The 25444-nt window shown below is 41.7% G+C and overlaps 1 protein-coding gene across 1 annotated transcript in view; it reads left to right on the top strand.

Annotated features, from left to right (window-relative positions):
- Positions 1 to 25055, top strand: part of CETN3 (centrin 3) — a 50571-nt gene extending 25516 nt beyond the window's left edge. Inside the window, exons 3-5 of the mRNA XM_030193376.1 lie at positions 7224 to 7338; positions 11081 to 11272; positions 23984 to 25055. Of these exons, the coding sequence (XP_030049236.1) occupies positions 7224 to 7338; positions 11081 to 11272; positions 23984 to 24027 (351 nt within the window). The 3' untranslated portion in view covers positions 24028 to 25055. The remainder of the gene's footprint in view (positions 1 to 7223; positions 7339 to 11080; positions 11273 to 23983) is intronic.
- Positions 25056 to 25444: the final 389 nt, after the last annotated feature.

The following is a 25444-nucleotide window of genomic DNA, read 5'->3' as shown; positions in this document are numbered from 1 at the left end:
TACGTTCCGGATTGGCTCCTGGCTCCGGACAGGTTCCTTCGTTTGGTCTGTTTAAAAAAAAAAAACAAAGAATTGGCAAGTTATGGTATACTAGTTACAGAATGTGTTACTGTTATGCTGTTTCCCGCAAGAGTGGTTGAGTTGTTCAGTTTGATTTCTGGGGTCAGGAAAGTGTTTGTGGTTGGAGTTGTTTTTCTTCCACTGCTTTGGTATCGATCACACTGAGGTTAAGCTGGCTGCATATGACCAAGTATTCCAAACCTTTGAAGTTCTATCTATCTCCTCCTGCTGGCAGAAGGACATAACCCACAAGTCTGTGGATTGATCTCTTGGGACTAATGGAAAGAAAATTATCAAGTAAGGACTAATTTACCATACCATATGTCACGAAACGCCTAGCTGCCCGCCTGGGGTTACCCCGTGGCCACTTAGAGGGTCTATCCCCAGCACAGCTCAGGTCCGCCTGCCGCCTGTACTCTACACTAGCACCCTCCTCCCACCGACTGGGTTACAACCGCCTCTGGTCGAGTCTCCTGCTCTCAATTATCCCCAGTGATTTCTAGGTTACTGGAGGCCACACTCCCAGTGGTCCCACAGTTCCCAGAATGTACTCACAGACTCAACACACAAACCACCAGGATTCTTTATCAGTCCAGACAAAAGAGGCAATAAACTGAAATTTGTTTATTGTCTTAAAAATATTGAACAGTGAACAAAAAGAAGTGCAATCAACAAACAATATGTCTGTGGTTCCCTTCAAGCCAACTTAGTCTCAATGGAAGACATTTTAGAAGTTCTCTCTCTCTCTCTCTCTGGAGGTGGCTATCTGCAGCTTGTTGGCTGCTAGGGTGTGCCGTAGCTGGCGGCAACAGATTTCGGATCCCTTACAGAAGGCAGACAATTGATCGCCTCCTCACTTGCCAGATGTGGAGTCGAGGCTGGCTTAGTTACAGTTTTCTTCTATGATTTGTTTCGGGCATTGAATAAGCAGACATTTTTGGCGGTCACAGTCTGTCATTTGATGTGGTTGCGCTGCTAGTTGGCAGATACAGCTTCTAACAATGGCTGGTTCAGCCCCCTTTTCAGGGCAAGCTATTGTTTGAGGACTCGGTGAAGTTTGGCAGAAGATATGGGTGACTCATAGAAGCAATGTCTTCCTGAGGGCATGTCTACATGTTCTTTTTGGTTGGGTCAGGCTCACCCTTATCTTAGGACACCAAAACTGTCGTCCAGGGCAGCCTAGTTTTCTTCAGTGATCCAGTCCAGGCAGGGTCTCAGAACTCCCAGCTTCATCCGTTTGAGATCCTCCGGATTTCTACTGAAGGAGTGATAGGGCACATAGTCCTGTCTTTTCTGCATACAGTGGTTTCTGCCTTCTATCCCATTGCACATTTGTATCTTCCTGCTTCTTGGATGTTCACCATATACTCCTATACTATTTAGAACTGACCAGCAAGTTCCGTTGGTCAAATCTTTGCTTCATGCTTTGCTCGGGACCTTAGGAAGGTAATGCAGTTTCCAAAGCCACACTGGCTCACCATTTTTAGTTTGGCAGATGAGGACGTAGCGGTTTTAATGTCAGGGGGAGCAGACCTTTTGTAAAATAGGCATCAGTGTGAAGCTGAAGGGCTGATCCGCAAAAATGCCATTTCATTCAAAATCCATTTAGGGGAGCAGCCGCTCCCCTTGCACCCCATCTGGCTATGCCTCTGCATAGCGGGGCAATGTCTGGGGTGATCCACCGAGCAGAAGTGACTTCCTACATAACCTCATGCACTGCTAAAGACTGAAGCAGTCTTCTAGTGCTCACCATTTTAAGGTTATCAGATGCAGTGGTGGCAGGATCCGAAGCAGATATATTCAGAATCTGGAGAGCCTTAAGTATATAGAAAGGTGGTGACTCTTTATGAAACACCCACACTGCAGTGGGATCATCAGATTTCTGACCTGCTGAGCAGAAATGCCTCCCGGCATAACCTCATGCTGTCCTCTAGCTGGTTACAAGAAAGGGGATCTGGTTTCGAGGACCACAGTTGCCGTTGGCTGAGAGAGGCAGTTTCTTTGGCTGGCCTCTATTTGGGACAGTCTCTCCCATTGCGGTTGCCAGCGCTTTCTTACAGATCACAGTTGACTTCTTTTTCCGAGTCCCTTCTGGCTTCCAAGGCTGCCCTTTGCAGTTTGGCCATTTGGTCTTCTGTCCTGCCGTGGATTGCTTTTGCAGATCATCCACTTGATTTGCTATCCTTCCCTTGCTAGGCTGTAGACTTGACGTGGCAGCGCTTGTAGCCACGGCCTGTGAAGCATCGCTCCAGTCTGCTGAGGTTGTAGTACCCCGCCCCACTTGAGGACTGCTTTGGTACATCCCACAAGTCTCTGGATTGATCTGTGGGACGCTATGGAAGGTAAAATGAGTTCTTGCCTGATAATTTTCTATTAGTCCAACAGATCAATCCAGAGGCCCGCCTTTTGTTGTTCTGAGTTGAGTGTTTTCTGCTAGTTGCTTCAGTTTCATCAGATTCCTTCAGTTGATTTTTGACTAAAAAAACAAACAAACCAAAACATAAAGGAAACCTTCTGTTGTTACTCTCCCGCAGGAGTGGTTGAGGAGTTTATATGGGCTTTATGCAGGCGGGAGAGGACTTACTGTTAGATTTCCTCTTTCTTCTTTTACTGCTTCAGTATAGACAATACTGAAGTTAATGTGGCTGCAGATGACCACATATAGTAAACCTCTGAAGTTCTCTGTATCTCCACCTGTTGGTAGAGGGACATAATCCACAAGTCTCTGAATTGATCTGTTGGGACTAATGGAAAGAAAATTATCAGGTAAGGACTAATTTTACCTTCTTGTGGAGCTTCGTTCCTGGTTGAAGCTACTCCCATAAGCAGAACATGAAGATAATCTATTATCTGTGTTTTTTTTTATATTCTGTGCTTTATTGATACAGCTTTTCCTGTATTCTATACTTATAAGTATTCCAGTTTCTTTATTATCTTTAGGTGCTCTTTCTTCATACTGAAATCCTTCTCATACTTAGAACGTGTAAAATGTGTCTCTTTTTTCCTGTTCTTCTAGTTCTCCCTTTGGATTGAAAGTTTTTTCACAGTCTGTACATTTTAAATAGTCTCTTTTCAGTGTCAGATCCCTCTGGTAATGTCTCTGCTAGAAAGTCAGATGTGGGCTCACTATCCTGACACTCTTCTGGTAGGCTGCACACAGCTAGTACCATAGCTGTGCGATTTGCATAGGACTTTTTAACACATTTACATGAAAGGTACGCTGTTTTCTGTCTTGAGAGTCCATAGATAAAACATAGTTTGTATCATTCAGGCGCCTTATGACCTTGTAAGTTCCCGCCCAATTAGCTTGAAGTTTATTCTGATGAACTGGTACTAAGACAAGTACCTGCTGGCCCTCATAAAACTCTCTATTTCAGGCCTTAGGATTATACCAGGTCTTTTGCTTAGTCTGGGCTGCCTGCAAGTTATCTCTCACAAATTCTTCTAATCTCTGCAGCATATTAACTACATATTCAATTACAGGGGTATCAGAGGTATCAACTTTCCCCTTCCAATATTTTCTTATTAGGTCAAGGGGCCCTCTCACCCTCTGGCCATGAAGCAACTGAAATGGGGAGAACCCTGTAGACTCCTGAGGTACTTCTCTGTATGCAAACAGTAGGTAGGACAAATATTTCTTCCAGTCCCCGATCTCCTTTTTCTACGAAAGTGTTTAATATTTGCTTTAATGTCCCATTAAATCTCTCCACCAGCCTATTAGTTTCAGGGTGATATGGGGTGGTAAGTACAGATTTCATTCCACAGTGTGTCCACAGATTCTGGATCAGCTCAGACATAAACTGTGTCCCTTGGTCTGAGAGTATTTTTCGTGGATATCCTACCTGGGAAAATATTTCTAGCAGAGCAGTGACAATTTTCTCTGATTCTATAGAGGAGAAGGCTACCACTTCATGATACCTGGTAGCAAAGTCCACCACTGTCAATATATATCTTTTCCCTGTTCAGCTAGGGACAGCTAGAGGCCCCACTATATCCACAGCTATTCTCTCAAAGGGTTCACTGATAATGGGTAAAGATTTCAGGGGAGCTCGGTGGTGATCTTGGGTCTTGTCCACTCTTTGGCACGCATCACAAGTTCAACATTAGTCAGCTATGGCTCAAGATACTCCAGGCCAATAGAAGTTCTGTGTCAATCTAGTGCTTGTGTGTTTCACCCCCTGATGTGCTGCTAGTGGAATATCATGTGCAATCTGTAGGAGTTGTTCTCTGTATACCCTGAGCACTATGAGCTGCTTGCCTGCTGTCCAGGGCCTTTTGGGATCAACAGGATGAGTCTTTCTGTACAACAAGCCCTCCGTCCATAGTCTTTACAAGTCTCACTGGTTGGTTGACCATCCCTCTACCTCAGTTCTTCCAGGTCAGGGTCAGAGTGCTGGCTCTGTCCTATATCAGTATCCATCTCTGGGTCTCTGCTGGTGACTCTTGACAAATCAGGGTCAACAGTCTGATCAGTGGGTATATCGGTTAAGTCAGGTTTTTCCATACTTACGGCTTCAGTCACCTCTGGAACTGGTGCTGCTGGAAGCAGTGGAGCGCCTCCTGTCGCTTGGTCAGCTGTTTCCACCTGGACTGGCTCAGGATCTGGAACTGGAGAGGTGATCTCTGCTGCTTCTGCTTGTTGGGCCGCCTGGCCCTGACTACTGATTACCACAGTAGAAATGATGACTCCGCATTCAAGGGTAATGTTCATTGGATCCATGTCTGTTCCACATAGCGTTGGCACCACTTCTCTGTATTCAGGCTTGGTACCCCAGTCCAGGAATACTCGAGCAATGGGTACAGTCTGTCTGGATCCATTGGGTAACATTACCTCTGCAGTGCACCCTGGAAGAATAGCATCTTCTGACAGTAGCTCTGGTCATAACAAAAGTCTTGCTAGAGTCAATGTCTACAAGCCTAGCCACCTGGGTCTGATTCACAGTTACTGGGGTGCTGTAGTGTTGTGGAAACCCATCTGCTTCCTTGCTTGATGAATGACCAGTAACCTTTTGTGCAGTGGCTATTGCATGGACCTCTCTCATGGAACTGGAGCCACCCACAAAAGCCGCCAGCCCTGGTGCAGGAACTGGAATGCTCTTTAGTGCAGGCTTGGGATTATCTGGGCAGTCCGCTGTGAATCGTCCTGTGCACTCATACTAGTAACAAGGGCATTCATTCCTTAAAATCTTTAGGTTTTTGGGGGACACTGGAGGGTTTGGTGATAGTCTCTGAGGTTGCAGGAATATTTGACTTAGGGCCCTGGCTGCCCATAGATCCTGGCTGGTGCAGATAAGGACCACTTCTCTTTGCCAACCAGGGACGGTTAGCCATAAAGATGTCGGCCAACTCAGCTGCCTTCTCTGGAGTACGTGGCTGGTGATCTTGAACGTGTTCCCTCACCTCTGGACGACAACGCTGAAGAAACTGCTTCAGGACTATCAGGTTTTGGCAGTCCTCCAGGGTTTTAACTTCAGCTCCACTGAGCCACAACTGATGCTGGTATCTTAGCTGAATCACAAACTTGCTGTTAGTATCATCAACCCCCTTTTGTAAAGTCCGGAACCTTAGTTTATAGGTCTCGGGGTAATGGTGTAATATTTCAACAAATCTTTGCACACGTCCTCAAACTGAGCGCATTTCTCCATGGACAGTCCTTGAAATGCTTCAAGTGCTCTACCAGTCAGCTTTCCTACCATTTAGCGCACCCAGTCTTTCTGAGGAATCTCATTCAGGCAGCAAATTTTTGCAAAGGTAGTTAGATATCCATGTCACCTCGGGTATCATCGAACTGCAAAAGCAACTTGGGCCCGATCCGAGCTGAGGATCCTACCTCTGGCCTTGGCGCGGGGGTTGGGCTGGAGCTTTGGATACGAGCCATTTCCATCTCTACCTTCATTTTCTGTAGTTGGAATTCCCACTCAGGCTCTTCACGCTGCAGCTGGAACTCCTCTCACTGCGGCTGGTCTAACCGCTGCTGTTCTACCATGTAGATTTGCCAGATTTCAACTGGCATGGCACTCGGCCCTGCCAACTAATGGGCCGTTGTCCACAAGGAGTCTGGTCTCCCCTCAGGAGAGCTCTGCATAGGCCGGTCCTGTGTCTCCTCCTCGCTGAAGCTCTCTGGTTGCTCTTGTGTTAGGTCAGGCATCTCCAGTGTCTTCTGGCCACTACCATTTGCCATCAGCACATTGCTAATCTCCTAACACTACCAAGAAAAATTAACTGAGAAGGTACCCGGTTACTGCTGCAGTTTTCACTGTGTTCTGTGCCTGGAGGTTAGAGATAAAAAAAAATGTCTGAACTACTCAGTGGATGGTGACCCTCACCACCCACTGAGTGTGACAATCCCACCATGCTGCCACAATAAAAGTACGAAAGATCTGTCTCGAAATGCCTAGCCACCTGCCTGGGGTTACCTCACGGCCACTTAGAGGGTCTATCCCCAGTACAGCTCAGGTCCACCTGCACCTGCTGCCTGTACTCTACACTAGCACTCTCCTCTCACCGACTGGGTTGCAACCACCTCTGGTCGAGTCTCCTTTCAAATTATCGCCAGTGATTTCTAGGTTACTGGAAGCCACACTCCCAGTGTTCTCACAGTTCCCAGAATGTACTCACAGACTCAACACATAAACCACCAGGAATCTTTATCAGTCCAGACAAAAGAGGCAATAAACTGAAATTTGTTTATTGTCTTAAAAATATTGAACAGCGAACAAAAAGAAATGCAATCAACAAACAATAACAGGTAAGTGAAATATGGATCAATTATAAAACAATCTAAATGTTTTTTACTTTCTAAAAAGTACCTGGGGAGATCATGACATATCACTGTTCACAGAGCCTCAGCAAAAGATCTGTCTCTCTTTTCTTCTGAGCTAATACTGGGGGGAAAGACAGTAAAATCCAAATGAAAATGAGCTCCTGGGCCAATCAGAGCCCAGAACAACAAGTTTGAAAATAGCTGGAGACATTTCCTTTATCTATAACTAAAACAAAGATAGGAAATCATAATTAGTTAATTTGAATAACTATTGCTTTTCTTGATTGTTAAATTCTGGGCAGGTCTGTTGGCTTTAATTGTTTTTGTAATGTGTAAAATAAACATATATATTCTGTGTTTTTTTTTTTTAATTTACTCTTGTGCTTTTTTATTTGAAAAGGTGGCAATGAGAGCTTTAGGATTTGATGTAAAGAAAGCAGATGTACTAAAGATTCTGAAGGACTATGACTGTGAAGCAACTGGCAAAATCACTTTTGAAAATTTTAGTGAAGTTGGTATGTATTTAATTTATAACTCCAAGAAAATAGTTTTGTGAGGGAAGTTTTCATGGACAGAAATGGAAAATGGGGGACTTAAGGGATATAGTTTTTGGTTTTGTTTTTTTTAAAGAAAAATTGAAATTTAGATTGTATTAAAACACCCTGCTAGATGACCGAGGGGTAAAAGGGGAACTCAGGGAAGACAAGGCCATAGCGGAGAGATTAAATTAATTCTTTGCTTCGGTCTTCACCGAGGAAGATGTGGGAGAGATACTGGTGCCAGAAATGGTATTCAATGCTGATGAGTCAGAGAAACTGAATCAAATCTCTGTAAACCTGGAAGATGTAATGGGGCAATTTATCTTTGAAATCAAGCATGGTACCAGAAGATTGGAGGGTGGCCAATGTAACACAGCTTTTTGAAAAGGGTTGCAGAGGTAATCCGGGAAATTACAGACTGGTGAGCCTGACGTCAGTGCCAGGCAAAATGGTAGAGACTATTATAAAGAACAAAATTACAGATCATATTCAAAAGCATAGATTAATGAGACAAAGCCAACATGGTTTTAGTGAGGGGAAATCTTGCCTCACCAATGTAATACATTTCTTTGAAGGGGTGAACAAACATGTGGATAAAGGTGAGCCGATCGATATTGTGTATCTATTTTCAAAAGGCATTGACAAAGTACCTCATGAAAGACTCCAGAGGAAATTGGAAAGTCATGGGATAGGAAATAGTGTTCTATTGTGGATTTAAAAACTGGTTCAAAGGTAGAAAACAGAGAGTACAGTTAAATGGTCAGTATTCTCAACAGAGAAGGGTAGATAGTGGGGTTCCACAGGTGTCTGTGTTGGGACTGCTGCTTTTTAAAATATTTATAAATGATCTAGATATGGGAATAACTAGTGAGGTAATTAAATTTGCCAGCAATATAAAGTTACTCAAAGTTGTTAAATCACAAGAGGAATGTGAAAAATTGCAAAACGACCTTACGAGACTGGGAGACTGGGCATCCAAATGGCAGATGATGTTTAATGTGAGCAACTGCAAAGTGATGCATGTGGGAAAGAGGAACCCAAACTATAACTACGTGATGCAAGGTTCCATGTTAAGAGTCACTGACCAGGAAAAGGATCTAGGAGTCATCGTTGACAATACTTTGAAACCTTTTGCTCAGTGTGCTGCGGCAGCAAAGAAAGCAAATAGAATGTTAGGTATTATTAGGAAAGGAATGGAAAACAAAAATGAGGACGTTATAATGCCTTTGTATCGCTCCATGGTGTGACCGCACCTCGAATATTATGTTCAATTCTGGTCACCACATCTCAAAAAAAGATATAGTAGAATTAGAAAAGGTACAGAGAAGGGTGTCGAAAACGATAAAGTGGTTGGGACAACTTCCCTGTGAGGAAAGACTGAAACAGCTTGGTCTCTTCAGCTTGGAGAAAAGACGGCTGAGGGGAGGTATGATAGAGGTATATAAAATACTGAGTGGAGTGCAATGGGTAGACATGAATTTCTTGTTTACTCTTTCCAAAAATACTAGGACTAGGGTGCACTCAATAAAGCTAGAAAGTAGTAAATTTAAAATGAATCAGAGAAAATATTTCTTCACTCAACGTGTAATTAAACTCTGGAATTCATTGCCAGAGAATGCGATAAAAGCAGTTAGCTTAGCGGGGTTCAAAAAATGTTTGGATGGCGATGGCTTCATAAAAGAAAAGTCCATAAGCCATTATTAAAATGGACTTGGGAAAGCCCACTGTTTATTTATTTATTTATTTATTTATTTATGGCATTTATATCCCACATTATTCCCACCCATGGGCAGGCTCAATGTGGCGTACAATTTCTAGGATAAGAAGCATAAAATGTATTGTACTGTTTTGAGATCTTGCCAGGTACTTGTGATCTGTATTGGCCACAGTTGGAAACAGGATACTGGGCTTGATGGATCTTTGATCTATCCCAGTATGGCAACACGTATGTACTTATAGGGTAAGACCAGATTGGGGAAGGGAGATATTAATGATTGAGGTGCTTTGTGAGGGGCCAGTTTGAAGCTGGAGCCACAACAGGCAGGAGCAAGTGGGCATTGTACCTATGCATGGAACCCCCTAGACCACCAGGGATGATATAGGTAGGATGGGGAGGGGCTCAACTTGTCTTGGAGGCAGAGGAGGGGACTTGGACAGGATAAGGAAGTGGACCTGCTTCTGCTTATGTGGATCCTGGCCAATATTTAGCCGGAGCCCACACAAGTGTTTTTTTGGGTCCTGGCTAAATATTGGGCTGGACCCACATAAGCTGTGTATATCCTCTAATTGTTTGATTTATGAAGGTCTTGTTTCTATTGAAGCTTCCCATCAAGCCTTTTGCAATGTTTTGGGATCTCAGTGTTATTTTAACCAACTGATTGAAAGTTCCTTTTGAGCCACCAGATTTCTTTTATCTGGTAGGTCTTGTTTTTGGTGGTGGTCACTTCAGTACATATAATCAATGAACTCCAGGCTCTAGCGATTTGATCCTGTACTAAATTATTTAATAGTAGGGTGGTTCTATGTACCCATCCAACGTTCCTTCCCAGAGTAGTGTTAGATTTCTGTTTTGATCACTCAGTCATCCTGCCAGTATTTTACCTGCAACCTTATGTCTAAAGGTGAAATTGCCTTGCATGCTTTGGATGGAAAATGAGCCTTAGTCTTCTATTTGTAGTGGACTAAAGCCCTTGTCCACCCAGTTTTTGCTTCTTCTGACTGTCAATGAGCCTTGAACTGCCATTACCAAACACACAATCTAATTGGCCAGCAGACTACTATTTCCTCAGGCAGGCTTGACCCGTCATGTCAAGATTCTATCAAAAGTATGGAGGCATTAGCAGCCAACTTGAGGCCAGCCTCCATGGAAGAGATATGCCGAGTTGTGATACATTCATATCTCTCTGCTGTCTAGAAAGGTACTCTGATGTGACATTAGGTTTGGCCAGTCTGTCCTCCATAATCTCTTTGGGAATTAGAATCCAGCTTCATCTCCTCAGGTCCACTTTCTTTATTTCTACTTTGCCTTTTGCCGCTTCCCTCCCCCCCCCCCCAACATCTTGCTCTTGTTGAAGGTAGCCTGTAGGTAGGGAGTCCCGTCTGTGATGTCTTGACATCTTGCTTGCCATGAGAGAAAACCAAGTTATCTACTTAGTGCAGGTGTTCCCAGTGCACATCAGGATACACATCCTCACATACCCACCCTCCTCCCCAAGCAGTTGTTTTCTGCTGTAAACTTTACTGAGACAGCAGCAGGTGGGAATAACATGCATGCACGATATTGTTTCTTAAAAGCTTTTGTAAGATTTCTAAGCTGGAGAAGCTTTTTCCCATGCTGTACTGTGTTAGATGACATTTTCTATCTGTGAGTACTTGTATACTGCTGTTCACAAATAATAGGTAAGTAACTGGGCTTTCTGTATTTCTTCCTACAAAAGTTAATATGTTGTTGTTCCAAAAAAGTGGCTTACATGACTGTACAGTAGGAATAAAACAATGTATATATAATTTTCCAAAACTAACAAGTTTTCCTTTTTTTTCTGCAGAAAATTTCCTGCTTACTTGCTGCCATATCATGTTGTTGATTTAAGTTATTTTACCCACATTTTGTTATACGTCTTCATTAGTTAATTTGTCTGCCATTGTTTTGTATTATGAAAAACGCATCCTCGTGAAATTAGAATAGCTGAGGTGATATTTTGGTTTTCTTCTCTTGTAGTGACTGACTGGATTTTAGATAGAGACCCTCAAGAAGAGATGCTGAAGGCATTTAAATTATTTGATGATGATGATTCTGGTAAAATAAGCTTGAGAAATTTGCGTCGGGTTGCCAGAGAACTTGGAGAAAATATAACTGATGAAGAGTTACGTGCTATGATAGAGGAATTTGATAAAGATGGTGATGGAGAAAGTAAGTATTGGAAAATGAGAGAAAAATAAATTTAAAATGTTTTCTTTGATTTGTTGGATACCATTTAGAGATGATTGTAAAATACCAGAAGTTGGGGCTTATTTTTCTTCTTGTACTTTTGTATGATAAAGAGGGGCATAATCGAACGAAAACGTCTATCTCCATGGGCGTTTATCTCCGAGAACGGGTCTGTGAAGGGGCGGACCGAACCGTATTTTCGAAAAAAATAGACGTCCATGTTTTATTCGCCAAGTTGTGAGCTGGGCGTTTTTGCTTTTAAGCGATAATGGAAAATGAAAGCACCCAGCTCAAAAACGAATAAATCCAAGGCATTTGTTCGTGGGAGGGGCCAGGAGTCGTAGTGCACTGGTCCCCCTAACATGCCAGGACACCAACCGGGCACCCTAGGGGGCACTTTTACAAAAACAAAAGGTAAAAGAGCTCCCAGGTGCATAGCACCCTTCCCTTGTGTGTTGAGCCCCCCAAATCCCCCTCAAAACCCACTGCCCACAAGTCTACACCATTACTATAGCCCTAAGGGGTGAAGGGGGGCACCTACATGTGGGTACAGTGGGTTTGGGGGGGGGGGTTGGACGACTAAGCATTAAGCAGCACAATTGTAACAGGTAGGGGGGGATGAGCCTGGGTCCACCTGCCTGAAGTCCACTACACCCCCTAACAACTGCTCCAGGGATCTGCATACTGCTGCCAGGGAGGTGGTATGACATTTGAGGGTGAAAATAAAAAGTTGTGAAACATCATTTTTTGTGGTGGGAGGGGGTTAGTGACCACTGGGGGAGTCAGGGGAGGTCATCCCCGATTCCCTCCAGTGGTCATCTGGTCATTTTAGGGCACTTTTTGGGGCCTTATTCGTGGAAAAACAGGGTCCAGGAAAAGTGCCCTAAATTCTCGCTATTTTTTTTCCATTATCGGCGAAAGGCGCCCATCTCTGATCGCCCGATAACCACGCCCCAGTTCCGCCTTCACCACGTCTTCGACACGCCCCCATCAACTTTGTCCGCATCCGCGACGGAGTGCAGTTGAAAACGTCCAAATTCGGCTTTCGATTATACCGGTTTATTCGTTTTTGTGAGATAAACGTCTATCTCCCGATTTGGGTCACAATATAGGCGTTTTTCTATTTCGATTATAAGCAGGATAGTGTATTAGCATTAAAAAGAGTTGTGGCAACACTTTTTAAAAGACGAAGCAGGCCTAGTGGCCATTTCATTGTAATACAGTTAATTGATTTTAATGAGATGACCATTCCAAAGTTTTACTCCTTCATTTCTGTAAAGATTGCTGCGCTGCTTGGATTTATTTATCTTTGAGAGGCAGGCACTTTTTATTTAAATTTTAATAACCACCCACATACTTAGGACCAAATGTGTCTTTTTTTTTTTTCCTGGATTTTCCTCCATGACACATCTGTTTCAGAAGTGAGCGAAGTAAACCCAAGGGTTCTACAGAAAATAGTCTCCCCAAAAATGCCTCAATGTGTTTCTCTGGGAAAGGGAGTTCAGCACCTGTAGCATAGAAGCATTGAAATGTTAATACACTGAAATATGGCTGTTAAGGAATTGCTCTTTTCCCACTACCCCTTCCCTCTACTGTCATGTCCCACTCAGAGACACATGGAGCCAACATAGATATATACACATATGCAAACACACTGAAATAGACACACAGACACATACCTGTATGTATATTTTTATTTATTTTATTTTATTGCTTTGTATCCCACATTATCCCACCTATTTGCAGGCTCAATGTGGCTTACATAGTTTTATAAACATTGTCATTACCGGATAGCAGATACATTTAGTGTTGTGCAGAAATTAAGTGAGGGAAGAAAGAAGAAGGAAGGGAGTGATTAGGGTAATTATAGAAGGTGGGCTTTCTTAACTGAGTTGTACTGGTGTGGCTATCGGTTCTCATTGTAGGCCTTGCTGAAGAGATATGTCTTCAGAGATTTGCGGAAGACAGTTGTTTCGTCGATTGTTCTCAGGTCTGTAGGCAATGCATTCCATAATTGCATGCTTATGTAAGAGAAGGTGGTGGCGTGCATCTGCTTGTATTTTAGTCCTTTACAGCTGGGGAAGTGTAGGTTGAGAAATTTGCAGGATGATCTTGTGGCGTTTCTTGGCGGTAGGTCCACAAGGTTTAGCATGTAGATTGGGGCGTCCGCGTGAATGATTTTGTGTACAGTCGTGCAGATCTTGAATGTAATGCGTTCCCTGAGTGGGAGCCAGTGGAGTTTCTCTCTTTAAGGGTTTTGCACTTTCATATTTAGTTTTTCCAAATATGAGTCTGGCGGCAGTATTCTGGGCAGTTTGGAGTTTTTTGATAGTCTGTTCTTTGCAGCCCGCGAATAGTACGTTGCAGTAGTCCAGATGACTTATTAACATTGACTGTACCAGGGTACGGAAGATGTATCTCGGGAAGAAAGGTTTTACTCTTTTAAGTTTCCACATGGAGTAGAACATCTTTTTCGTTGTGTTTTTCACGTGGACATCCAGAGTGAGTATACAAATATAAACATACATAGGCTGTACAGATGTGCACATATAGTAATGTGCACATGCATGCATAGAGGAGTTGAATAATTTCTTCTGTTCCTCTCCTCACACCCCAGCCCTGGCTACCACATAATTATCTCTGCTGGACTGGATCTTGGTGATTCAGATGTACATTTCATTTTCTTTGTTATAAATTCTATTGTGAGTCTGGCACCTGACTCATCTCCTCCCCGCCCCCCCCCCCTCCAATTCCCCAAGCCGCATTTGTGCTGGGCGGTGGCAGCAGCAGCCATAACATGCTGCCTGAGCCCTCTGCTGCGGCTTGCCCCTCTGGTGCACGTCGCAGCAGAGGGGCACCAGAGGGGGGCACAAGGGCAGACTGCAGCAGAGGAAAAGCTTTGGGTCAGCCCAGGCAGCGTGTTATGGCTTTTGCTGCCATCACCAACAAGGTTACTATGTACAGTGACACCTAGTGACTGAACACTTGGACACCTCTAAGCACCCCAAGGGTGGACGGTAGGAGCCTATTCTGTAATAGAATCTAGGATTCTAGGTTCTATTATAGAATACTAGAGCCAGCATAAGTGCAGGGTGCCTTAATGTGACAGAGATGCATGTAATCTACATTTGTAACTTGTAGAGTGTTGCGAGAGCCTCACTAAAGTCTCACCCATTCTTCACCCATACCCCTCTCCCTTTGCAGATATGTGTTTGCAGTATAATAGTGTTTACAGAATAGCACTTAGCCATGTATTTACTGGTACGCTGCCTATGTGCACATATATACTAGTAGTATAAACATTTATGCGTGCAATGAGCACATAAATGTTAGGGCCTACTTTAGAGAATTGGCCGTCACGTTTGCACTCCTGCTGATGTAGAAGCACAGCAGTACTTGTTGACTTGATTCAGTGGCACTCTGTGGTTTAAATGTACAGTTCTATTATTTAACATTCCAACGGTTACCATCACACAAGGTTTCATTTTATTATTCTTTCTAAACCAATAGAATAATTGGGAATAGCTCCATTCACACTGTCCTCCAGGTCAGAGAGACAGTCAGATGTGTTTGAGCACGTACATATATACAATACAGATATAAACATGAGTCATGTTCAGCATGCTTTCTGTCAATGAATAGGATTTAGTTAGATACACAAGCAGGGATGTAATTGCATGTCACTGGGATATAACACTGTCATAGCTCATAACTAAGTATAAAGTTCTGAGCATACGCAGCCTTTCCCTTTGTGGCAAGTTCTCAATCCCCTAGGTCTTGCTTTTTCTGCTCTGTCAAATGGATGCAAAAACCAGTCTCTCCCCCCATTTCCTGTTCAGAGGATGCACCTGTGTGCATTTTCTGAAGTTGTTTATGGTCATTTTACTGAAAATAAAAGTATTATGTGTGGTTTCTTTCTTACATTTTTTAATGAATCTGTGACATGTCCTAACCAAAGTCAGGGTTCCATCCCTGCCTACAGAGTAGGAAAAAGATCCAGAACTTTGATATACATTCTAAGTATCTAAACTGCCTTAGTTCTGACCACACCCAATCTTACTGTAAACATTGTGGTTGCATGTTTCCATAAGGTTGAATAGATAGCCTTAATAGCCATAGAACCATTATGAGATGGGGAAAAAGCTGCTACTAGTTTGAAAGGAAGAAAGAAGGGCTTCCTGACTGCAAAGTTTGGCTGACTGAGGAGTCCCTTTTTAGCTGAGATTCCAGCCTGACTTCACTCTCCAGCTGTAAATTGGCAGCATCAGAAATTGATAAAAAAAAAGTCAAAAAGCTCCTTGGAGGTTGCGAGGTCTAAAGTGTAGTTGCATGCAGTATACTTGCACAAGCCTGAAATGGTGGTGTTCTCTTTAACTCAATGAAGTTACATGGAAATACTTTTAAAACAAATAGGAGAAATATTTTTTCACTCAATGAATAGTTAAGCTCTGGAACTTGTGGATGTGGATGTGGTAACTGCAGTAGCATATCTGGGTTTTTAAAAAAAGTCAGTAATTGTGTGTGTGGAGGGGGAACTGTGTGTGTTGTGTGTCACAGAGAGAGATCGTGTGTGTATGTGTGAGACGGGAGGTTTTCTGACAGGGTGTTACATTTTTTTTCTCTGTCAGAATGACAGGGAGGGGGTTGGGGTGATGGGTTTGTTGAAGTGTGTGTGGGGGTGAAGATCGCGTTTCCTCTTACCTGGTGTGCAGTTATGATTTGTTTTTCTGTGGGTGCCGTTTTTGACTGGCGACGGGCTGGCTGGCGGTTTCGTAGCGATGTGGTTTGGCGGGGCGGGCTTCAGGTGGACTCGCACTGCTGGGCGGGCGGGCGGTCTGGCTTTCAATTTGACGGGCAGCGGGTGTGGTTTCTGTTGGACTGTCAGTCTTTTGTTTTTCTTTCCGGCTGCTGTGGGTGCCATTTTTGACTGGCAGCGGGCGGGTGAGCTGGCGGTTTCTGTGCTATTTGTTTTGAGGCTTCAGACCCAGGCACAGCCAATCAGAATGGAGACACGGATCCAGGCAGCTTCATGGAACGTTCATGGTGTAAATTATAGGATTTGTTGATTCATTTATCTGCAGGCTGCAAAAATTCATAATGCATCAGATCATGTTTTAGTTTAGAGGTGATTTTTTTGTAAGTTTTTTTCTGGTCGTTGTGTTGCCTTGAAAGGGTTGTATATCTTTAATGGCAGCTGTAATTTTGAAATTATTTCAAGACTTCAGAAACTTCCAGAAGTTGCAAGTATAGCAGGTTTTCTGCTTTAAACCTTTATAACCACTGGATGAATCTGATATAGGTTATCTGAATTTTGTGCTTTCAGAACTCGTATTTCATTTTTGAGTACCATATATCAGATTTGGGACAATGTGTCTTTTGTGTTTGAGTTGGACATCTGTTTAAATGTACAAAGAAATTTGTAGTTGGCTATTTAAACACTGAAGTTTGAATCCTGTATAGAGCAATTTAAAGTAGGCAATGTTTTCACATTTGGAAGTTGCTATAAGGAGCACTGTGATGAATATAGATTATTCCTAAAACATGTTCTGAAGAGTGAGAAATTTCACAGGAAGCTTTTGAAGAAGAATCTGGAAATTTGTCTTGAAGAACTTTAAAAATAAAGGTTTAGTCATATGTGAGAAAAAAAACCCTAAATATATTGTTTCCTGTGTTTGAACTTACGGTCAGATAAATCTGTTGTTCTTTTTTGCAATCAGTTTTTAGAATTTCTATTACAGCATGATACAGTTATCTTCAGAATGACAGTATTCTTTAAAATAATACATTTGCCTCAAGCATGACCTTGATGCTGAGGGGACCACCTTTTCCTTTGGAGAAAAGGAAAAAAAACAAAAACTAAACAAATACCCCCTCCCCCCATCTCCCCCTGTTTACTAAGCTGCATGGCAATGCCGACACAGTCCATTCAGAGTAAATGGGCTGTGTTGGCATTAGTGCACCAGCAGCCACTAGCGCAGCTTTGTGCTGACAGATAAGAACCATAAGTCCATCTGGTCTCCCCAGGAAAGAGAATTCCAGCGCTTTCAATTTTATTTTCTTTTGTGCCTCGACCCTGACGCAGATTATCGAAACATAAATTCATGTCTGGAGAGGTGGCCTTATACTTTTAACAGTTTGAACATATAAGTGCTATAATGCTAAGATTTATGCGTAGTAACTCTATCTGAGAATATAAAAAATTGAAAATATTTAAAAAATGTAAAAAGCATATGGTTGGATCAATGATGAATTTGGACAGTACTTAGTTAAAGAAGTTCTCATGCTGTTGGGCCTTCTGAGGATCCTTTTACCATTTACATTTAATGTATATATGATAGCATTTCATTGATATGTAGTGATTATGTCCATCATCGTGAAGATATTGTGACGCTGGTGTGTTTGAGACTTAAAATATACATGCAATACATCTGTCTGACTGGAACATGTAGGTACTTCTATATCGGATAATCACACAAAAGCAATTTTTGTTCAGGGATATGACAGTACCTAAGTGGCTCTTAGGCTCTGCTGACTAGCTGTACCAATGAACAATGCTACAAATGGAATACATTATTTATTAGTTATAAAAGTAATGGGTATGTTGCAAATACAAAGCAAGTTACAAAAATAAGCTTGTACTGCCAAAAACAGATTATCACCAAGATATATACATATATGTAAAGATATATGATTAGCCAAATAAACTAAATGGATAAGTGATAATACAACTAATCACACCACTAAGGAGATATAAGAACTTACACAGCTAATATGTCTTGTACAAAATACACACTTAGCAGCTAGTAATTCACTGACCACCAGTCCTGAAAAACCAGTCTGTCACAGATAAAACCATGGACTAACTATTCCGACTGTAGGTAATAAATCCTGTTCTCTCACCTTGCAGCCCTTATTGCAGACTTCCAATGGTAAAGAATCGGATTCCTCCGTTGAGACTCAAGCTGAAGCCACAGCAAGTTTCTCAGGCCAGGAGTAAAATCCAAGGTCTATATTCTGATACTGATACACAATCTTTCGGGTGAGGCCTAGTATTATAGCTGAGCTGACCTTGTCAGTTTGTTACAAGGTATGAAGTTCACTGTTGTGTTTAGAAAATCAGTTTCTCGCTCTCCTCAAAGCCATCTATCCACCAACAAGTCTTCTGGCCTTCTCCTTTCTCTTCTTCCTCTTCAGTCCAACATTTTCATCTTTCTGGGTCAGATGATAGCTATGGTATAATTCTGTCCAGTAGAATTCATGGTCATGAAGAGAGGTCTTGTTATTAGTAAAGAAACTGTTATCAGACGGTAGCAAACCTCCCTGTCGATTCTCATACTCCTGGAGCCATCTGTCTCTGTGATGTACGATCCTCTTGTTTTGGATGATACAGTCCAATCTGGTCATGGGGCTTCCATTCCAAATTTCTCCTTCACAGAAGACACTAATGACACATGCGTTCAACCTGGGCTGGGGAGCTCACTTAGACAGGCTTCATGCCCACAGTCACTGGTCCACTCAGGAGAGGCCAACTTCACATCAATCTCCTTAGAGTTAGGGACCATTTGGAACATTCTGAAGGCTTTCAGAGATTGGCTGTTGTACCAAATTATCCTCATTCAAACAGACAATCAGGTCATGATGCACTATGTCAACAAGCAGGGAGGCACAGAATTGTAGCTCGTGTCAGGAAGCTGTCGGGATGTGGCATTGGGCCTCCAGCCGTGGCGTGTGACTCAGACCTATACATACCTGGCAGGGAATGACAACAGCCTGGTGAGCAGGGTGATGCACCTGCATGAGTGGTTTCTGAACATGGATGTTGCCTGACAGATCTGAGAGTGGGGCACCCCCTCAGTCGATCTATTCACCTCTCATATGAACAACAAAGTCCCTCATTTCTGCTCCAGACTGAGGTAATATGACAGACTAGCATCGGGTGCCTTCCTCCTCCATTGGGGGCAAGGTCTTCTCTATGTGTATCCTCCAATACCCTTTGTAGGGTAGACTTTACTGAAATTTGAGCAGGACCAGGGGATCATGATCTTCATTACGCTTTACTGGCCTCAACGGATATGGTTCCCTGTACTTCTGGAGCTAGCCTCCAAAGAACTGTGGAGCCTGGATGCCTTTCTGACCCTTATCACTCGGAATGAGGGGTCTCTCTTGCACACTAATCTCCAATCCTTAGCCTTCACAGATTAGATGTTGAGAGCATAGAGCTAACATCCCTCCAACTGCATGAGGGTATCTCCAGGATCCTTGCTTCTGGAAAAGATTTTCTGTCTGGTGTGAGGGCAAGGCCTTAGATCCTTTTTCCTGCCATGCTCAAAAACCTTCTGCACCTTTCTGAGACTGGTCTCGAGACCAACTCTGTAAGAGTTCACGTCACTGCAATTGACACTTACCATTACCGTGTGGAAGCTAAGCCCATCTCTGTACAGCCTCTAATTGTTTGATTTTTGAGAGGCTTGCTTTTGATTAAATCCTCTATTAAACCAAACACTGTGTCATGGGACCTCAATATTGTCCTAATCCAGCTAATGAAAGCTCCTTTTGAGCCACTTAACACTTGTCACCTGAGGTTATTGACCTGGAAGGTTCTATTTCTGGTGGCTGTTACTTCAGCACATAGGGTCAGCAAGCTTCAGGCCCTAGTAGCTAATCCACCTCATACACAGTTTTCATCATAACAGAGTGGTTCTCCACACGCATTCCAAGTTTCTTCCGAGATAGTGTTGGATTTCCACCTTAATTGTTCTGCCAACATTTTTCCTGTAACCTCATACCCATCCAGGTGAAAGCACACTGCACATTTTGGACTGCAAGCAAGCCTTGGCCTTCTAACAGGAGCAGACTAAAGGCCATAGACAGTCCACCCAGCTTTTTGTTTCTTGTGACCCTAAAAGGATGAGGGCAGCCATCAGTAAAAGCACTTTATCCAGTTGACTAGCAGATTGCATTTGCTTTACTTATGCCCAAGATGGGCTGACTGGAGAATCATGTCACGGCTCACAAGGTCAGAGCCTTGGCTTCCTTGGTAGCCCACTCGAGGTCAGCCTCCACTGAGGAGATTTGCAAAGCTGCAGTGTGATCTTTAATCCACACATTCACATCTTGCTACTGTCTTTTGAACAGAATTCCTGATCTGACATTTGATTCAGACAGTTCTGCAGAATATGTTTGGGGGTTAGAAACCTCTTAGGTCCATTTTTATTATGTTGCAGGGTGCATCCACACCATAGATGTATGTATATGTTCTAGGTTATTTGGGTTTTGGTGGGCCTTGCCCTGTTGCAAATCCCTATTGTTTCGCTGAGCCTGGTAGCTAGGGATTCTCATATATAGTAAATGCTGTCCTTCTTGCCCTCGGAGAACACCTGCTACAGGTGAGTAACTTAGCTTTCTATGAGCAAGATACACATTACATATGAGTGACATCATTTGATGGAGCCCAGCATGAATTCTACCCAGTTTTCTGGATTTTTCTAAAGCCTTATGCAGTACTGTACCACGCACATGCAGGTGCTGTCCTGCCCGACATGAACACACAGGACCAGCAGTATAGTAAAAGCTTCAGGAATACAACTCCTAGGGGAGGGTATAAGGTAATGTGTGTCCTGCTGTCCTTGGAGAACATCTTCTACAGGTGAATAACTACACATTCCTGTTCCTTTACCCTGCGCCATACCAGTTCACTGTGTCCCAACGCTTGAGCTTCCATCCCGCCACATCTTGCTCCTAGCTTTATCTCCAAACTTGTTTATTGCAGCTCCCTGATACTTGGTCTTCCTAATTCCCAAATTCACAGGTTATAGAACTAGTACAAAGTACAGCGATTAAACTGCAGAGGAAAAAATGTGATCATGTTCCCCACTGGCTTTCCATATCTTAAAGAATTCACTGTTAGGTCCTTGTTTGGTGTCACCAGGTCCAGTCTTCAGGGTATCCACTGTTCAGACCAGCTTCACATTCCTTATAACACTCGCTGAATACTTGGGTCTTCTAATCAATACTTGCTGATTTTTCCAACTTCCTGCCAGGTCCATTGGATAAACATCTGTCATTCCTGTTTTAGTGTGTCAGCTCCCTACCTTGTGGAATTCCCTCCTGTTTACTTTAGACTTAAGTTGTCGATTACTCAATTCAAATCTTCCCTTAAGGCTTTTTATTTTTCTGCCACCTTCATTTTTTTTTTTTAAATTAAGTTAGGCCTCGGTCTTCTGTTATTTGGTGGACTTTGCGGAGAGGGTAAATGACGCATCCTCCCTCCCTTATTGTTCTTTCCTCCCCAGAATTTTCTCTTATGAAAAATTGTATCCTTTCACGTTTTCCCTTCTGTTTCTTGTCTTTCTCATTAGTTTTGTTTGTTCTCGTCACCCCCTTATTTTAATATTTTATTATAAAGTGCTTTGGTTTATTTTATATATAGATGGTATATCAAATAAAAACTGATCTAGATGCCATGTTGGCCAATGTCCTTAAGATAAACAGTATATGTAACACTTGTGGCATGTCTCTGAAGTTCATTGGAATAACCTTTACCTTTCCTTGCATTAGTTGTGCCTTCCATATTCTTTCTCCTCCCTTCTTAGAATTAATCCTGCAAATGTTTACTTTAGAATACTGTAACATTTACAAATTTGCTTTTCATTTTTTTTTTTGAATTATCAATTTCAAAAATTTTGATAAAGTAGTAGAGAATAAAACAAAGAATATAGTAGTAATGCCTCTTTATTGCTCCATGTGTGCATATATGTGTATATTGTCTCTCTGTGTGTCTTTGACCTGGTGGGGAGAAGCAGTTTGACTAGAGCTGTTCCCAGACATTCTTTTGGTTAAAAAATTAAATAAAATGAAACCCAGTGTGATAATATATCTAACCATCAATTGTCACTGTCAACAGATTTTAAAGTGTAGATTTTTAAACACAGGGTACCACTATCCCATGGCAATATCGCTGTACTTCTGTACAAATTGGTGGAAGTACAAACAACAACCAGTAGCAAACTACACAGTTCATTCACCAGGGGCCCTGTTTACAGAGACGCGCTCGCGTATTTAGTGCGTGCTAAAAACACTAGCACACTTTTGTAAACAGGGCCTTTGGTGTCACTATATTTAGCAACCAATTAGAAACCTATACTGTTCTGTCACTCCATTTCACAATAGTATTTGCAACAAAGAAACTGGTATACCAGGTGGCCAGAATTTTTGAAGAAGCTAACATCATAGAAGATGAGCTTGTGGGGGAGGGGTGTCTATGAAAGAAGGAGATGGTTTCAAGTTATACTGCTAAAAGAGAGCATGGAAATAAATTTTAGCAAAAATATTATAATTTTACCTTTTAGTTAGATTAATATTTTTTGACCAGCATTTGGAAGCTGACATTTCTTCTTTATAGACCTTTGAAAATGATCAGTGTAAATAATTTTTCATGTCCTCTTAAGGAAATGTGCTCTTCTATAAGAGTATAATGACCCTGTTTACTAAGGTGCGCTAATGTTTTTAACGCTAGAGACACCCATGCATTCCGATGGATATCTCTAACGTTAGCATGTCTTATAGCACGGCTTAGTAAACAGGGTCCTAAGGGGCCCTTTTACTAAGCCGCGTAAGTGTCTACGCGCGCCCGTGTGCCAAAATGGAGTTCCTGCCTGGCTACCGTGTGACTCTTGCAGTAATTTCAGTTTTGTCACGCGTTCGATACGCATGTCCAAAAAATAATTTTTATTTTCGGACACGCGTATCAGATGCGTTCCAAGTGGCATTTGACGCACGTAGGTCATTATCACACAGTTACTGTGTGAGACTTTACCGCTAGGTCAATGGCTGGTAGTAAGGTCTCGGACCCAAAATGAACGCGCACCAATTTTGATTGTGCCGTATGTCCATTTTCGGCAAAAAATTTAAAAAGGCCTTTTTTACAGGCGCGCTGAAAAATGGACCTGTGCATGCCCAAAACCTGCGCCTACACTACTACAGGCCATTTTTCGGCACACCTTAGTAAAACGACCCCTAAGTGTTGTTAAATGTATAATATAATTTGTTGACTAATTTTGTTTGGATCTGGGAAAGAAAATTTGAAGCTAGTTGAGAAAAAAACTAATCCAAATGAAAGATATCAACATATATATATATATATATATATATATATATATATATATATATATATATATATATATAGTATAGCTTTTATTTCTGTAGACAAATATAGTAACCACGGTACCAAATGCAAGAAAGCAATTCTTTAATAAGTACCCATTGTTTCTAGTTACTATTATATACTTGGCTGAATTGGGTATTAAAGTAGCTGGATTATACTAAATATTTAATATTATTATTGTCTTCCCTTGAAGTCTGTGTATTTTGTAAAGCATTGCTATTTTTGCAAAATGGGATGGCACCATTTCTTCTGAGCCCAAATGAAATGTGATTCATTAAATTCCAGGCACCCTATGGATATTTTTATGCATGTAATAATTTGAAGTCTTGAAAATCTACATGCATGCTTGTTAGTAACAATTCTGACCTAATTAAGTAGTCAAAAATGGCAACCACAAAAAATGTTATTCATTAGGAGTAATGTATTTTTAAGTGCAAAATTAAAGGTAGGAGTTATACTTAGCATAGTTATATGCTAAATTATAATCAGATGCTCAGTTTTTGTTAACTTTTATGTTTTCCTTGCTTCAGTAAATCAGGAGGAGTTCATTGCTATTATGACTGGGGACAGTTAACAGGCTCCAAGAAATGAAGAAACAGGATTGATGGCCAGTATCAAAGCAATTACTGTGCGTGGGTTTTATAGATTGGCATTGCAGGATCCATGCATAAAAGGAACAAATATCTGTTCTGAATTGGACCAAATTAACACCCCCCATTCCCCCCCCCCCCCCTTCACGCACACTTTATTTAGTGTTATGTTACTATTTTATATTATTAAAGTTTACCACTTATGCAAAGTTAAATTTCTTAACTGTGTAAGTACTAGTTTATTTGTAAAATAGCTTTCTATAGTTTCTTAAATCATGTTGTACAAATCCTTTGGGAATTGAATTTTTTTTATCGTTGGATTGGGACTTTCAGTTCCACAACATTTGTTAATTTTAATAAACTATTTTGTTAGAATTTGAAAGGCTGTTTTTGTTCTTAATAAATAAATTGTTTAATTTGAAAGGTGGCTATTAACCTATGATATTTGTTGTGTTTTGTGACAGGTTGTGAATTCAATATCTTGGTTGTAACATTTGTTAAAAAAAATTCCGTAATTTTTTGGGGTCTGTTTTATCCAGTCGTTTGTGGGATTTTCAGCTATGAGCTCCAGATTGGAATGCTGACAATTTCATCCAAATCAAATGAATATAGTGGGGCTGATGTAATAATAAGCACTTGTATCATCAGCTTTATGTGCACATTTTTGTACAAACAGCTTAGCAACTGATACTGGAAACGCATTAGCTAGTGCAGAGAAGTTCCAGTCTTAATGTGTAATTTAACACTTGGAATTTAACTTCTGATCTGTGGTGGAATAAAAGTACAAGTGCTAATGTAGGTTGCTGTGCTATCATGATTTACCTGAGAAGATGATTCTTGCAGACCCAAATGTTAATCTCCAGTATATTAAAAAGATGTTGTAGGGCAAATCCCTCATTTCCCACTATATATATGTTTCATATATTTGTTACCATACATTTTGTTTGGAAAAATTACTGATTGCATATAAGTGCCTTAACACAAATCTGTTTATTAAAAAGTATATCTTGTACTTTGATGCCAGGAATTATTGCACTTCTGTCTTAAATGTTCACTAGTGTTTATCTTATGAAAATATGGAGATTTATAAACTTCCTTAAAGAAACATAGGTTTAGACTTAAGAAGACAGTCATTTAATCCCCTTTCATGAATGAATGAATGAATGTTAAATGGTACAATAACTTGACAGGAAAGAAACCAATCACCGTTCAGTTTTCAGCACTGAATAGGGATCAGCCCCTTACAAAGGACTAATCCAAATTTTGACAAATGCTGGTCACCAGATGGTCATGGTGCTTGGAAATTGCACCCTAGTGCCCAGGATTTCATATCCTTGAATGCTTTCATTTTGCAGAGCTGCCTGAAACATTTAATGCTCTGTAGGCTTCAGCCACGCAGTA

Source organism: Microcaecilia unicolor, chromosome 2 (genome assembly GCF_901765095.1).
Source record: "Microcaecilia unicolor chromosome 2, aMicUni1.1, whole genome shotgun sequence".
Taxonomy (NCBI): domain Eukaryota; kingdom Metazoa; phylum Chordata; class Amphibia; order Gymnophiona; family Siphonopidae; genus Microcaecilia; species Microcaecilia unicolor.
This window is presented reverse-complemented; position numbering and strand designations above follow the sequence as displayed.